At 54.9% G+C, this 13,905-nt stretch overlaps 3 protein-coding genes across 3 annotated transcripts; 1 reads left to right on the top strand and 2 right to left on the bottom strand.

The window, feature by feature from the left end:
- Positions 1–3,447: 3,447 nt before the first annotated feature.
- CH63R_00028 (uncharacterized protein) lies at positions 3,448–4,198 on the bottom strand (the record flags this gene model as incomplete). Its single annotated transcript, XM_018295003.1, has 3 exons — positions 3,448–3,698; positions 3,777–3,886; positions 4,119–4,198. 3 exons carry the CDS (start codon positions 4,196–4,198, stop codon positions 3,448–3,450), a joined length of 441 nt encoding a protein of 146 aa, XP_018163365.1.
- Positions 4,199–8,356: 4,158 nt separating this feature from the next.
- CH63R_00027 (uncharacterized protein) lies at positions 8,357–8,545 on the bottom strand (the record flags this gene model as incomplete). Its single annotated transcript, XM_018295002.1, has 1 exon — positions 8,357–8,545. The coding sequence occupies one exon, from the start codon at positions 8,543–8,545 to the stop codon at positions 8,357–8,359; it is 189 nt and encodes a 62-aa protein (XP_018163364.1).
- A 2,062-nt stretch (positions 8,546–10,607) lies between these two features.
- Positions 10,608–13,340, top strand: CH63R_00026 (TBC domain-containing protein; the record flags this gene model as incomplete). Its single annotated transcript, XM_018295001.1, has 1 exon — positions 10,608–13,340. One exon carries the CDS (start codon positions 10,608–10,610, stop codon positions 13,338–13,340), a length of 2,733 nt encoding a protein of 910 aa, XP_018163363.1.
- Between the last annotated feature and the right edge of the window lie 565 nt (positions 13,341–13,905).

Here is a 13,905-nt window from a genome sequence, read left to right as displayed (position 1 = left end):
GTGCGCCCCAGGACCCGAGCCGGCGGGAACTTGGGCGCCTCCATCTGTCCTGCGCAGCCGCACGAATCTCTTGCCCGGAATTAATCGACAAACCCCACATCACCACGACTCTTGTCGTTGATGGATGCTTGGATGTATGGGTGCTTTCTTCTGGGTTGAAGAAAGAAGAAGAACCTGTCGGAAGGTCAGGGAAAAGAAGGAAATGGCTGCTGCAGGGTCCCCTTCCCATTCTACGGGTTTTTGGCTGTTTTTTATTTTTGTTTTATTACCTTATTTTTTTCGGTTTATGTTTCTCGATAAAACCCGACTCTTCCCTCGTTGCCTCCATGGCAGAGTCGAGAGACTTGAGGGAAGCCAAGTTAGTCCCATGCTCATGTCTGTGATATCTCTTGGGCTCTGACATCCAAGTCTTCCCCGTTCAAAAATCTCAAAGCAATGCTAGTATTTGACAGACGAAAGTGGGGTGAGGGCCTGCCATATTGTCAGCCATCGTTGTGAAATCCGATGAAAGGCCCTTTGGCGATGGTACCGGCGACGACTACGACAACGACTAAGCTTGAAGCAATAACCCGCAACTTGGTCTTCAAATGCCCCCCCCCCCCCCCTCTCTCATTCCCCCTCATTGCGCAGTCTGTCACTGCTATGCGGTGGAAGTCGAGGGATGGCTCGTGCCTGTCAATTCGCTTGCACTCCCCGCGAGGCTCAACAGGCTGGACACTGGCAATTAAAGACGCCTTGAAGACCAACGGGCAAAGCAGACGGCATGTCGTCGACATAAGCAACGCAACGTTGCATCAGACCCCCGCAGGCCGGGCCGGCCACAGTCGGCCGCCTCGCTTCCTCGGCTACGCTGAGCATGCCGGCCTGAGTAGTGACCGACAGTGGCGTGATCGTCAAAGAGGATTAGTCGAGCGGGGAAGGCAGGCCATCGTCAGTCCTCGCAACTTCATGTGCCGTTGCCTCGCCATGTGCCTCTTAGTGCGAGCTTCGCAGAAGTCAGTGCTCAAGATGGTTTTGGCTGGGCATCAAAGGCAAGTCTCTTTGCCATGCGCGTGAGACTCTTTAAGATGCTCCTGAAGATCATCCGGTCCATCCTGCTGGTCCTTTGGAGGATTGATACCAGTCCACCCCCTGCAAGAGATACATCCACCGCCTGTCGTATTGTCATGGCGACACGCATGCTACTGGATTCGGATCTCGTCCCGAGTTGCGTTGTTAGGGCTTGTCATTGGCCCCAGCCATGAGCAAGTATCCTTGCCGTTCTTCCAACCATCTGATGCCGATGAACTCTATCACGACTTCATCGAGACGAGACTAGTTGCAATGCCGGAGCTTACCTTCTCGCACTCTCTGCGGCTATGACATACTCTGGCTCAATCTCGCGACCGCAGCCATGCGGCGGGGGGGAGCCGACCTCACGCAATAAAACAAGTGCACTGCGTATGCTTGATCTGCCTTCGAGAGGCTGGAGATAACATGAAATCATGGATTATAGTTGTGGCGTTTCAACGACGGCCGCAATGGTTACTCCAAGGCAACTGGTTTCCGATTCTGCAGTAGCCTCGAACGGATTGATATGGTCTGTTTCGACCGAACCACTGGACTAATGCATATCAGCAGCCAAAGCCTAGACTTCGCATAGTCATGATGTAAACAGCGGGTAGGTCATGGGCTTGCCGACTCCTGACTGCCGACACATCAAAGCACGCTCCTGATCGTCGATGTGACCAACGTTGTAGTCACAGTAGGAAAGACTCAAGACTCCCAGCGCCCCAAGCTTCGAACATCGGCTTTTTCCAAGCAAATTTGAATATCGTAGGGATTCCGCAATAACTGAGCCCGCCATCTTGGTGGTTTGACGTGAGAAATCGCCAAATCCCCCTCCACCACCATTTCATACAGTTGGGTTTTTGACTTGCGAGTTGATAAACAGACGGCCGGCTTCTGATGACGAGATTTTAACGTTTCTTCGAGACATTCTAACTCGGCTAGCTTTCCATACTAACATGGACCCAAGACGGAGAGAGTCACTGGAAAACATCAGGTTTTAAAAAAAGGGGAGGTCGTAGACCTCCGCCATCTATCCGTCAGGAGCCCGGAAACAACTAGCCGTTCCAGCTAGCCTGCTATAGTAAATGCAAAGGCGCACTCAAGTTCTCACCGCACTAATCATACACTGGCTTGTTAATTTTCAATCTCTAATTTTCACAATTTCTTTTCTAGTGGAAAGGCAAATGAGTGGCGGGCTCTTTTGATTAGTTCATGGGGCCATAGAAAATCGAAGCTTGGCTTTGGAGTTCTGTATATAACGACCCGCCGAGATATCAGAACAACAACCACGCGATATTGCTCAAAGCAAACCTTGAGATCAGGAGCCCAGCGTGGTGGAGACGAGTGTGGTAGACAGACGATTTGACTACGAGAGCATTCGTGACCAACCAACGCCTCCGTGTGCAGGAGCCCGCACTTTCTCCCACAGCGGATCGGTTCTTTCCCCAGTTGAAAGAGAGAGAGAAAAAATACCGAGGAACAGTCATGATCGATTCGACCCCCCCCCCCCCTTCGGCCGGACCACCGATTCAGCCGCGACCCCGGGCCGCCTATCGCGAGCGGACCCCCCTACAGCCGTCAACGGCGCCGGCCCGGCCCCTCCAGAGTGGTGGAAGTCCGGCTTTCACACCACCAACTTTTTTTTCTGGCCCCCAGTTTTCCCGGCACCCGACCCTTCGTTGTCCAGTTCAACGACCGACCACAGGCTCAGCAGCCAACGACCGACCGGCCCCATGGACTAGCGGGCGGACCATCCATCCCTCTCGCCAATCGGCCAACCAGCGCGGCGCACGCAGCTCAGGTACCGGGTGAAACAGCAGCAGGTCAGTCATTGGATACCTACCCACCCGCCTATACTCAGTAGGTCAGTAGTCGCGCGGGACGAACATTAAGGAGGAGAGGAGAACGGATGCACTGAGGTCAGGCAGATGCGCATGTTCAGGATTGACGCCCGACAAGAACAATTCCGTGCTACTTCAGTCTCGCGCTCCCGGCCTTTTTCAGTTCTCCATTCTTCTAGTCCGGAGAAGACGAAACGAACGACATCCGTGCACGGCGATCGGTATGGTTGGCATGTGCGCGCGTGCACGCTGGCTGGCTTGCTGGGGGTGTCGCATACCGTCGCAAATCCTGCGGTCTTCCTACCCTTACTCATTCGACGAGAAACACAGCAAGATGTCGCCGATTGATGAGAGGTACAGAGCACAATTATCATTTAGGCAGAGTTTGACGCGAGGGGCGGCCGAATGGCAGATTGCTCGTTTCGTCATCTACTCTACAAGCTGATGATAGATGAGAATGTTACAGGACAGAGTGGATGTCGACGAAAAGCCAAACAAAAAAAAGACCAAAGCCACAAGGATAATTGCTAGCGGAAGCGAGAACAGGGAGAAGCGTTTACTCCTCGGCATCGCCACCAGCAGCAACGGCTTTGGCGGCGTCGCCGTTGGTAGCGGCTGCGGGTGCGTCGGCGGCCTTGACTTCGCCCTTGGCAGGAGCATCGTCTACGCCGTTGGCGGCCTCTTCGTCAGCCTCGGCCTCTTCCCCCTCGCCGGCTTTCTCACCACCCTCGGGCTCGTCCTCGGCTTCCTCCTCCTCAGCGGCCTCCTCGGTCTCGGTCTTCCGCTTCTTTGATGGAGGAGCTTTCTCTGCAGCAACCACACATGTTAGTCGGGCTGTCAAGCAAATATGGGAGCCGACTGGCAGGATGTGATGGCATGACTTACCGTCTAAGCCATTGGCTTCAGCGTCTTCATCAGCGTCGCCCTCTTCCTCCTCTTCCTCTTCCACGTCGTCATCACCGTCGCCTTCCTCTGCGTCTTCCTCGGACTCGTACCTAAGGCGTAAGTCACGTCAGGGCGAGTTGTTCCAAACAGGGCATTGTGTAGCTCTCCACCAAGACCACCTGAACCCTGATGAGCCGGGCGCGTCGTTGTGACGGCCTCGTTACATTGGATGAAGCCATACGGTAGAGGCGCAACCAAGCTCAGGATACGGTTCGGGGTATCACTTGATGCTCACTGGCCTCAGGGGAACTAGGGCGCGTAGCAAAAATCAGGGGAACTTACTCCTCTTCCTCTTCGCCGTCGTCGTCGGGAAGGGAGACAAGCTCCTCCTCCTCCTCTTGCTTTCTCTTACGGGTGGACATGGTGTTGTAAGAGAGATTCAGAGATTCAATGGGTTCAATTGGGTAGAACAGGACGTCTCGGTGACTATTCAGTGGGAACTGACAAGAGATGGATGGAGAAGAAAGAGAGAGAGGTGTAGGAGATGGAGGAGGAAAGAGAGAGAATTGGGGGGCGGCCAGGACGAAAGGTAGGTAAGGTATGTATGTAGGCCGGCGCAAGGAAAGCTCAAGGGGGGGAGGAGAGGACGGGGCAAGCTCAAAGGTGGGTGGGCGCGAGTCGATTGGTGGTACCTCCAAGAGCGCGGTGGGCGGGTGTGAGGAAGAGGAAGAGGGAGTGCGCGGTGCTGGTGCGGCGCGCAAGGAGGGCGGGAGTGAGAGTGAGAGTGAGAGGCAGAGGGAGGGGGACGTAGCTCTCTCTCTCTCTCTCTCTCACACACAGCTGTGCGGTGTGTGCTCTGCAGCACTGTTTGCGAGGGAACGTGTGCGAGGCACATCCAGAGCCAGAGCCGGAGCCGGAGGCAGAGCCAGAGCCAAAGGAGCAAGTGCCATGCCAGGCTCTGGAGCTGGAGCAACCACACACAGCCTGGAGACGGGACGGACTGGGCGAGGACTTGGAGGGAGCACCAAGGTGGTGGAGGGTGGCTGGGGAAGAGCTTCGACTCGAGTGACCGATTGAGGTTTCGGCAACTGGCTGGGCGGGAGACAGAGAGTGACAAGATGGGGGAGAGACTGGAAGAGAGGTGCCAAAGGGGGTGTGGGCCGAGGAATCGAGTTAGGTGGAAGATCCAAACAGGGAACCACAATGCTCTGCGGCTTGGTTGAAGCCGTCCTCGGAGCCTGGTTGGTCCATCATCGATCGACCAGAGGGGAGCTCGGACCTCTCTTGGAGCAAGCAACATCATCATCCCTGTTCGGACCTTTGCGTGCAGCAGCGGCGGCAGTACCTCAACATCAGCATAAGCACCAGCACGAAGGTGGGAGAAGACGAAGCTCCTCCCATGCTAGCCGCTGTTAGGCTCTGGCTTGGCTGAGTTCTTCCCCTTCTCCCCCAAGTCCCGTTCCTTGCTCAAGCCTTCCCCTCTCCAGCTCCCTCCCCTCATATCCAACACGGAGACCAAATGTGGTAGAAACCCCTGTGAAAATCGGGAGCTCCGGCTACTGTAGTGAGCTGCGGACAAGGGAGCCAATGGCAACACTCGCTCGCTAACAGCGTCTTGCTTCAAACACACCCTTGGTGTGAAGGAGGAAACCTGGATGACTGACATACTGCTGACGTGATTCTAACCGGAACGGAACGTCATGGATAGCGTCATCACGTGCCCTAAGCTTTTCCCTCGCTCGCAGTGGCACGACTCAAGAATGAAGATGCCTTTGGCCGTGAATTCAGCAGTGCCTTGGCAGGCGCATGCCCTGCCCTGAGGGCCTGACTGCACTCGCAGCCTTGTGGCAGCCGGGCCAATTTTCCCCCCAATTTTTAAAAGGGCCATCCACTGGCCAGACATTTGCACTGAGCTGAGCCAGCTCATCGCATCGCCATGGCTGCGTAGGGACGCAATGAAATAGCTGGAGTTGATCGGGACAGAGAACGCACTAATAGGATGATGACCTTGAGCAGAGCACATCTCCTATTGTGTGTACGGGCCAGTAATGCCCGGCGCATCGATTTATTCGACATAGTAGTTTTGAGATTGATGTCATTGTAGAGAGACGGGAAGTTGACACAGTATTCGGCAAAACATAGCGCAACGGCATTAAGAGACTAGTTGTTGGCGAGGGGCGGGAGCAACTGGTGAGCAGACTGATTCGAAATGCTTCAGTCACCAAGTTCCTTGTTAGACGTTGAAGATACGCCGACTTGGTTCTCCGCCGGAATAACTCACAACGGACGTTTACGAAAAGGTCGCGCCGCATCGCTTTTAGAAGCTCAGCAGTGAACAAGCAGTACGAACTCAGGGCTTTGGGACTTGAGAGTTGGCGGTAACCCCGACGGCGTAAGAGATGCCGTCCGTCCTTGGTGGGTTCCCGCAAGAAGACCCTGGCGAGATGCTGCACAAGAAAAGAAAAGAAAAAAAAAACCACTCTCTTGGCGGTTGTTGAGCTGCAAGTACATCTACTTTGGGTTTCCCCTTATAGCCGGGTCGAGGGAGAGCGAGACAAATGTCCGATTCGAAAGCTAAAAGAGGCTTATGTCGATGGTGAGAAGCAAGGGAAGCAAAGGCAGGCAGAGAGAGAATGTGACCAGGATCTAGGGCAAGTCGAAGGCTAAGTGCTTTGGTGCTCTCTGCCCTGCAATCTATTCGAATAGCCTAGGTGGCATCTCTAATGTTGGCAAAGCAGTGACCAAAAGAAGGGGGTAGGATGTCGTGCCTCTTTTGAGTGCGAATATTCCCACTCCAAGGTCAAGCCTGTGGTGCCGATTTGGATGCGCCTCCGCCATGGGATTTGGGCGAATCGTGGGATGAAGTACAAGTCGGTCAAATTTCCCATGCTTTCCGGCGGAGCCGTGGTTGATAATCGAGATCTGGGCTCGCATCGGCCAGCAAGGAAGACAGGATGATGCATGTCCGCTGGTCTCTGTTTGCACGAGAGCCATTCACTTGGCACTCATAGGCTGCCATAGCGCCCAAGGTGCCGTGGTCTCGATTTGTTCCGAGAACATCAAGATTACTGATAAAGGTTGAGGAAGGGAAGCAGGACGATTCTCCAAATGAACTTGCCTTTGAGATACGACGTTGGAGGCAGGCCGGGCGTCTTTTCTGGAAGTGGCGCAAATTCGAGGCCGGCGGATAGCGATTCCGCGGTCCAAAAGCAACGGTCTCCAGATAGAAACAAAGAACGAAAAGAGGGCCAGTCAATAAAAACAAAGGGGGGAAAAGCAACGAGAGATAAACCAAAAACGGGAAGAGGTTCTGGTCAGTGTTAGCCAACCGACAAGAAATGTCTTGCTCGCATTGAAGAGGGTAAAGTGGCCCAATCAACTACAAATAACGACGGGCGAGGTTCTAGCAGACTTTCTCTCTCAGTTCCCGAAAAGGGATGCCAGGCCAGTCAGGGTCGGAATCGGGCCCTGATCCGGGAAATTGGAAAGTGATTGGGCAGCGGAGAAGGAGGGCTCATTTGGGAATAGCTTCAGGCACCAGGGGCACTAGCAAACCCTCTTCCCGCAAAGTGAAGGCCCATTGGGGCCCTGCAGCCCCCGAGCAGTCCCAGTGGGAAGGGCCGCCGGCCAGGAGGCTGTGGAGGCCTTGTGCACCTACTGCGAGTATCCCTGCCAGGTAACGGCGCTGACCCATCTCGTTCTCACCCCTGCAAGTGGTTGCGTTTGATGTTTGATGGCCGGGACGTTGCGGTTGCGGTTGCGGGACCGTATGCAGGCCACAGACCTCTGTGACCGTTCTCTGCTCTCAGTCTCAATCTCTCCGTCGTTCCGGCCTGATCCCGAGATTTCTGGGAATTCATATGTCGAGGGGAAGGGGAAGGCTCATGTTCGTGCTGCGAATCTCTAGTTTCCGCAGTTCCAAGTTGTTGACGATTCCCTCTCGTTTCCCGGCCTTGGCGTCAGGTTTATCTCATGTGTCTTGTAGTTGTTTTCGTAAGCCACTTCGAAATAATGCTGTTGGATCAGGATGACCCGGGTGTTCAGGCACAGGCAGGTAGGGAAAGGTCAGGGCGTCGTTGGAAGTAATAATGTGCAGTACTATTGGACTTGGGTAGTACAGGGAAGGCGGGAAGCCGCGGAAGGAAACATGAGACGGTACTCGGGTGGCCTTATCAGTTTGGAGAGGCCGAGTCGATGGAATTCGCTTCTCGAAGGAAGAAACGGGGAACTGGGGAGGGACGGAGGACCATGGACATGGGCCGTGTAAACATGCGCCGACCGATTTGACGGACCCTGGATGCCATCCTAAGAGATGATTGATGAGCGATTGCGGGGAAGAGTGGCACCTTGATCCTGACTCCTGTGCAGCATTTGTGCGAGATTTGTTGACAATGGAATGAGGTTTATGAGCCGAGTCGCATTGAGGTGTATTGTTATCGAAAATTCAAAAGGTTGTGTCGCCGTGCCGGCGTGCAAGCGAGGAGCGATGGGAGCGAGAGTGAAAGCGAGGGATGGACAGACCGAGAGAAGGGTGGAAGGACTCTAGACGCTCAATACTCACCGTTAGAACCAATCTATTGCTATTGCTGGCTTCTCTTCCTTTTCGGGATGGATTCAGGTTGGTCGTCCGTCTCGTCTTTGCGCATGGGGCCCACCCCTCTCTGCGTGGCCTGTATACCTTGTGTGGGTAATGAATGTAGTGTAGAATAGATTGACCAAAGGCTGCCTGCCTGCGCTTCGATTTTACCGATGACGACGGTGATTGGCATTTGAAATACCGCGATACACCCGCTGGCGTCCACGGGTCGTCGTCCTTTTGATGGTCCGTCCGCTTCACGAAATTTCCTGGGCGAATCTCGACAACCACGTCAGGCGAGAGGGAACTTGGGAAGCGAAAAGAGCAAGTGGAAGTGAGAGGACGATCCGACTCATCCAATCTCCCCATCTTGCTCCGGCGTCGTCTTCGTTTACCTATTCTTCCTACCTATTGTGTGGTGTACCTCTCCTGGCCGCCCCTTCCTCGAAGTTCTCTGGTCCTTCCTTCCGCACCTGCCTGCACCTTCTTGGCTTCGCCTGCAACCTCAACCGCGACTGCATCGCACCTCCCTGCGCTGCACATTCAACTCACCTTCACCCTCACGATTCACCTGCATCCTGCATCTGCACTGGCATCAATCACCTGCTTGGTCCTCCTTCCTGTTTTCCGCCTGCCGTCATCATCGTCGTCTTCCGCGGCTCTGACCCCCACACCCCCCTAAGGCCCTTCTTTCCTTCTTCCCCTTCCATTTTACTTGACTTTGTTATCGTCACCAGACATCGCTTGTTATCGGCGCAATTCACCCGAGTAATTTTCTTCTTCCTCTTTTTCTCTTCTTCTTCGTGTCGTCGTGTCGTCGTGCCGTCGCTTCTCCCGCTTCGCCGCCTCCTTTCCGTCTCCTTCTACTTTCAAGGGCCTGTCTCAACTTTTCTTTCCTCCACGACTACAGAGTACATACTGCCTACCTAGCAGTATCTACCTTATTCGCTCTGCTGCTCGACCACGTTCGACCACACGATCCGAACTCAGACCGCACAGTCTCTCAAAAAGGCAACCAATCACAGCACCGTCCAAACATCCGACCGCCGTCGTCTTTTCTTCTGCCTCGTGGCAGCGTCTCCCCCAAATTCTGACGCACGAGTCAATCCCCCTTCGTCTCCGAGACACTTCAAACTTGGCGGCGCCACGCTTGACCAATCCGCCCTAATCCTCCAGATTACCACAGCAGAAAAAAGAAGAAGAAGCAAGACGCTTGCTCGGCTTTGGAACCCTCGAAGAAGCCTGCCATCGATTTGTCTCTTTGTTGTTTTTTCTTTCTTGCCCTCCCGTCCTCGGCTTAAGCCAATGACGACGCCCCGGTCTGGGTCCAAACGCTCGCTTCAGTTTTAGCATCTTCATCTGCGACAGCAGGCATACGCCCCCCCAGAAAAGTCCTTCTTGCAATCCGCCGCCATCCACCAACCCACCCACCGCTTTCGTCCTGTCCAATACGGATACATTTGCCTTGATCCATTGGACATACGCCGGAGACTGGAGACTGGAAACTGGAGACTGGAGACTGCCACAATACTACACTACACCGCATCGGCCGGATCCCGCTCCCTTCTTTCTCCTCACTTTGCTGACGACGAGACGACCTTCGCCTGCGTCTGTACCCAAGGTTGTCTGAGCCGTTTCCGACTTTCTGCGTCTCTTGTTTCGCAACCTCCGACCGACCAACTCGAACGACGCTCGTTGACTCAGCTGTTGGCCATCCCCGACCACTTCCACCTTCGCCCCTTACATCCAACCCCCAGTTTGCATGCGCATGCGCATGAACCGTCGTCAGGGTATCACCTCGTTCCGTACGCCCTGTGACGCTGGAAACCTGACGTTCCTTGCACGACGCAGCCTGATTGTCACTTCCCCCCCCTTCTCCTGCGCCGCATTTCGCACCGACCGTTCTTCAGCCCGTCGTATCCCGGCTTCCAGCAGCGATCACCATTGATTCGGCCCCGCCTGGCCAGTACCCGTTGCTGAGACCATTCAAAGAGGGTTGCTGCCAGACGCAAGGTTCATGCATGTGCCGCAATGGTATCATCAGGAACGACTTTGAATGCCCTACCGCAATCCGCCTGCACCACCACTTGACCACGCTATCGTAGCACCCGTCACAGATCCATCCAAACTTGCTGGCAGAGATCCGCAACGAAAAGAAAAAACAACATCTTCAAAACTCAACGCGTCCTGCGCTGGTTCAACTGCTTGATTAGTGTTTGCCGCTGCCATACAACGGCCGGAGGGCATCAATCAATATGACCCTCATGGCCGTGGCAGCGGACTCTGCCCAACCCGACGCCCAGATCACCCCGGGAGCCATGGCAGACCAGGACCCTAACATGCGCCGTCGGAGTAGCATGAAGCATCGCCAATTCGGTATTTATGCTTCGAGGCGGACCCATCCGAAACCCATCTCAACTTCTGACGTTCCAGAGCGTCCCGAATCCGGCTTCTCAGCAGCCCACCCACAACCCTTGCCCACCTCTCCTCCGCGCTGGGACTCGCTCGCCAACAGCTCCAGCAATTTTGTAATGCAACAAAACTCCATCGACTCCCAGGTGCAGCCGCTCTCTCCAAGACGTCCTGCCTATGATTCCGACCGTCCCTACCCCTCCTCCCCTACTTTCCGCTCGCTGGCCCCGAGTCCAAGCCATGATCTCGAAGACGACCTGAGTGCCGACGAATGGACCAGCAGAGCCGTCGCCCGCTCGATTAGATCCCCGATACCCTACGACGACGACGACGAACGTTCCTCGATAGACACTATGCAGATCGACAACTTCTCCCGCCCGAGACGGCCCAGCATCAAGCAACCCCTGCAAGAGTCCTACCGCTCACGAGCCAACCAGTCGCCTTCAGAGCCACGTTCTGATCCCAATTCGCATCAAAACGTGTGGCCGCGGCCACGGGGTCAGTCGGGATCCTCTGCAAGGTCGGCCTCGACGTTTGCCTCGATGCCGGCTGCCGGAGGCGACCAGTACGAACCCCGCGCTCCGTCTCGTTTACGAAGTGCTCCGCCTCCTTCAGGTCTTGCTCGTCCTCCACTGGCATACTCTGGCCGCGTCGATAGCTCGAGCTCTGGTCTGTCGGCACACACGCGTGAGGCGCCCTGGATGAGCGGAGAAGACGAGATGAGATCCAGTTATCGGTCTCAAATGACTGCGTCGAGTGCACAGGGAACGTACGTGACGGAAAGAAGCAGTGTTCTCACCAAGAATAGCTCAATCCCATCGCTGTACGCTAACGGGGAGGAGCTTAGTGTCGAAGACGTGATGGGTATGTACGAGAAGGGCTTTCGAGACGACTCAAGCCCCGAAGACAACGACGACGTTCGTCCGGTCCCGGCCGCCGAGATCAACAAGCGCAACACGAGAATGCTGGAAGCGCTCAGCGAACCACGACCGGCACAAGCCAATTCTTTGGCCATCCCTGCCCCTGACACGATTGTCCGTGAGTCCACGGCCATGTTCAGGATCTCTGGATACCCAGCCTCTCTGCCAAAAGAGGTTGGCCTGCTCGACTACGATCAGAAGGAGGACGACAAAGACGAGAAGGACAAGCGGGACTCTGCAAAGTCCCTTCAAAATGAAACGCCAGCCACATCACCACAGATAGGCAGTACTTCGGCCTCGTCTGTTCAGACGGCTGTGGAGCCCGAGCCCGTCGAAATAGAAGAGCCAGGATCGCGAGATCGGTACGGCTTCAAGAAGGCCAATCAGTACATCACCAAACAGCAGTACGACACCTGGAACAAGGGTTACTCCGAATACCTCGATCGGCGCCGGAAGAAGTGGGTAGCGTTCCTGCGAGAAAACGAGCTCATGACGAGCAGTCCTGAGCGTTTTCCTCCCCACAGTGCCAAGGCCAAACGATTTGTCCGGAAAGGGATTCCTCCCGAGTGGAGAGGGGCGGCCTGGTTCTACTACGCGGGGGGGCCTGCCATTCTCGCAAAGCACGCGGGCCTCTATGATACATTGCTGAAGAAGAAGGCCAAAGATGTCGATGTCGAAGCCATTGAGCGAGACCTCCACCGCACGTTTCCCGATAACGTCAAGTTCAAGCCGGCAAGCATGGCCTCGAAACCCAACACGGAACCCGCACGAGACGGGCAGTCAGCGGGGGACGAGAACGGTGACAAAAATGAACCTGAAATCATCTCGTCCCTCAGACGAGTGCTGCACGCCTTTGCCATTTACAACCCGCGCATCGGTTACTGCCAGAGCCTCAACTTCTTGGCGGGCTTACTGCTCTTGTTTATGGACTCGGAAGAGAAGGCGTTTTGGCTTCTGAACGTTATCACCCGTGTATACTTGCCTGGCACGCACGAAATGAGCTTAGAAGGTTCCAAGGTGGACCTTGGTGTCCTGATGAACGCCATCAGGGAGTCTATGCCCGCCGTCTGGGCCAAGATCGGCGATGACATGGAAGGTGACCCGAATGCGGCGCGGCCAGCGAAACCTGTGAAGAAGCCGAGGTCGAGGAGAAAAAACCAACCTAGTATTTCCTCCAACCGACTCCCACCCATCACGCTCTGTATGACAGCCTGGTTTATGAGCTGCTTCATTGGTACTCTACCCATCGAGAGTACCCTTCGTGTTTGGGATGTAATATTCTACGAAGGATCCAAGACATTGTTCCGGATCGCCTTGGCCATATTCAAGTTGGGCGAGAACGAGGTTCGGTCCATCACGGACCCCATGGAGATGTTTTCCGTCATCCAGGCCATGCCTCGCCGGCTGTTGGACGCGAACGCCCTTATGGAAGCCTGCTTCAAGCGTCGCAACGGATTCGGCCATCTCAGCCAAGTCACGATCGACCACCAGCGGGAAGAGAGGCGTGTCAAGGTCCAGACGGAACACCAGAGAGCCGCGACGTACGCCGCTGGCACGGTGGACAGCGGCAATGCTACTGAGGCGGAAGGGGAGGTTCGTAGAAAGGGCACCCTCTTTGGACGTAGGATGTTGGGCAGATCGGCAGAGGTGATGTGATTAACAATCACAAGGAGGATCACACAGTTGCATGCATGCATTGAGCCACGGCGTTTGGGGGAAATCTTCATTTAATGGTAATGACTACATGGCACGCGGGACACTTTGCATTGACAAGCGAAAAACGGACATTATTCTTCAAGAGGGGTGTGGTCATACATCCCCCCCTCCCCTCCAGCATATTGGGGTTTCTTTTGGTCGGCCCCCGAGATTTGTACGGAAGAGATTGCCTGTCTGAGTAAGACCAGTAGCGTTTGTCTAGACAAGTTGTAGATAGGGATGCCGAGAAGCATCTAACAAGGCTCGAGATTTTCTTTGTGCTGATCAAGAAGTACGAATCGTGGACTTGGTGACAGTGAAATAACATGCTGCAGTCGGGGAAGCGAGATGATGGGGAAACGGATATTTGGTCACCTGCACGAAGAAGCCTGCCGCTTGACTGGCCGCTCGCTGAATTGGGTTCTATAGCATTCTAGTCTGAAACCCGTCTTAACAAATCCCCAAACCGAGGCAAAAACCAGAACGTGCCCAAAGCCCTATCGTTGCGGAAAGCTCCTAAGTGATG

Source organism: Colletotrichum higginsianum, chromosome 1 (genome assembly GCF_001672515.1).
Source record: "Colletotrichum higginsianum IMI 349063 chromosome 1, whole genome shotgun sequence".
In the NCBI taxonomy this organism is placed as follows: domain Eukaryota; kingdom Fungi; phylum Ascomycota; class Sordariomycetes; order Glomerellales; family Glomerellaceae; genus Colletotrichum; species Colletotrichum higginsianum.
This window is presented reverse-complemented; position numbering and strand designations above follow the sequence as displayed.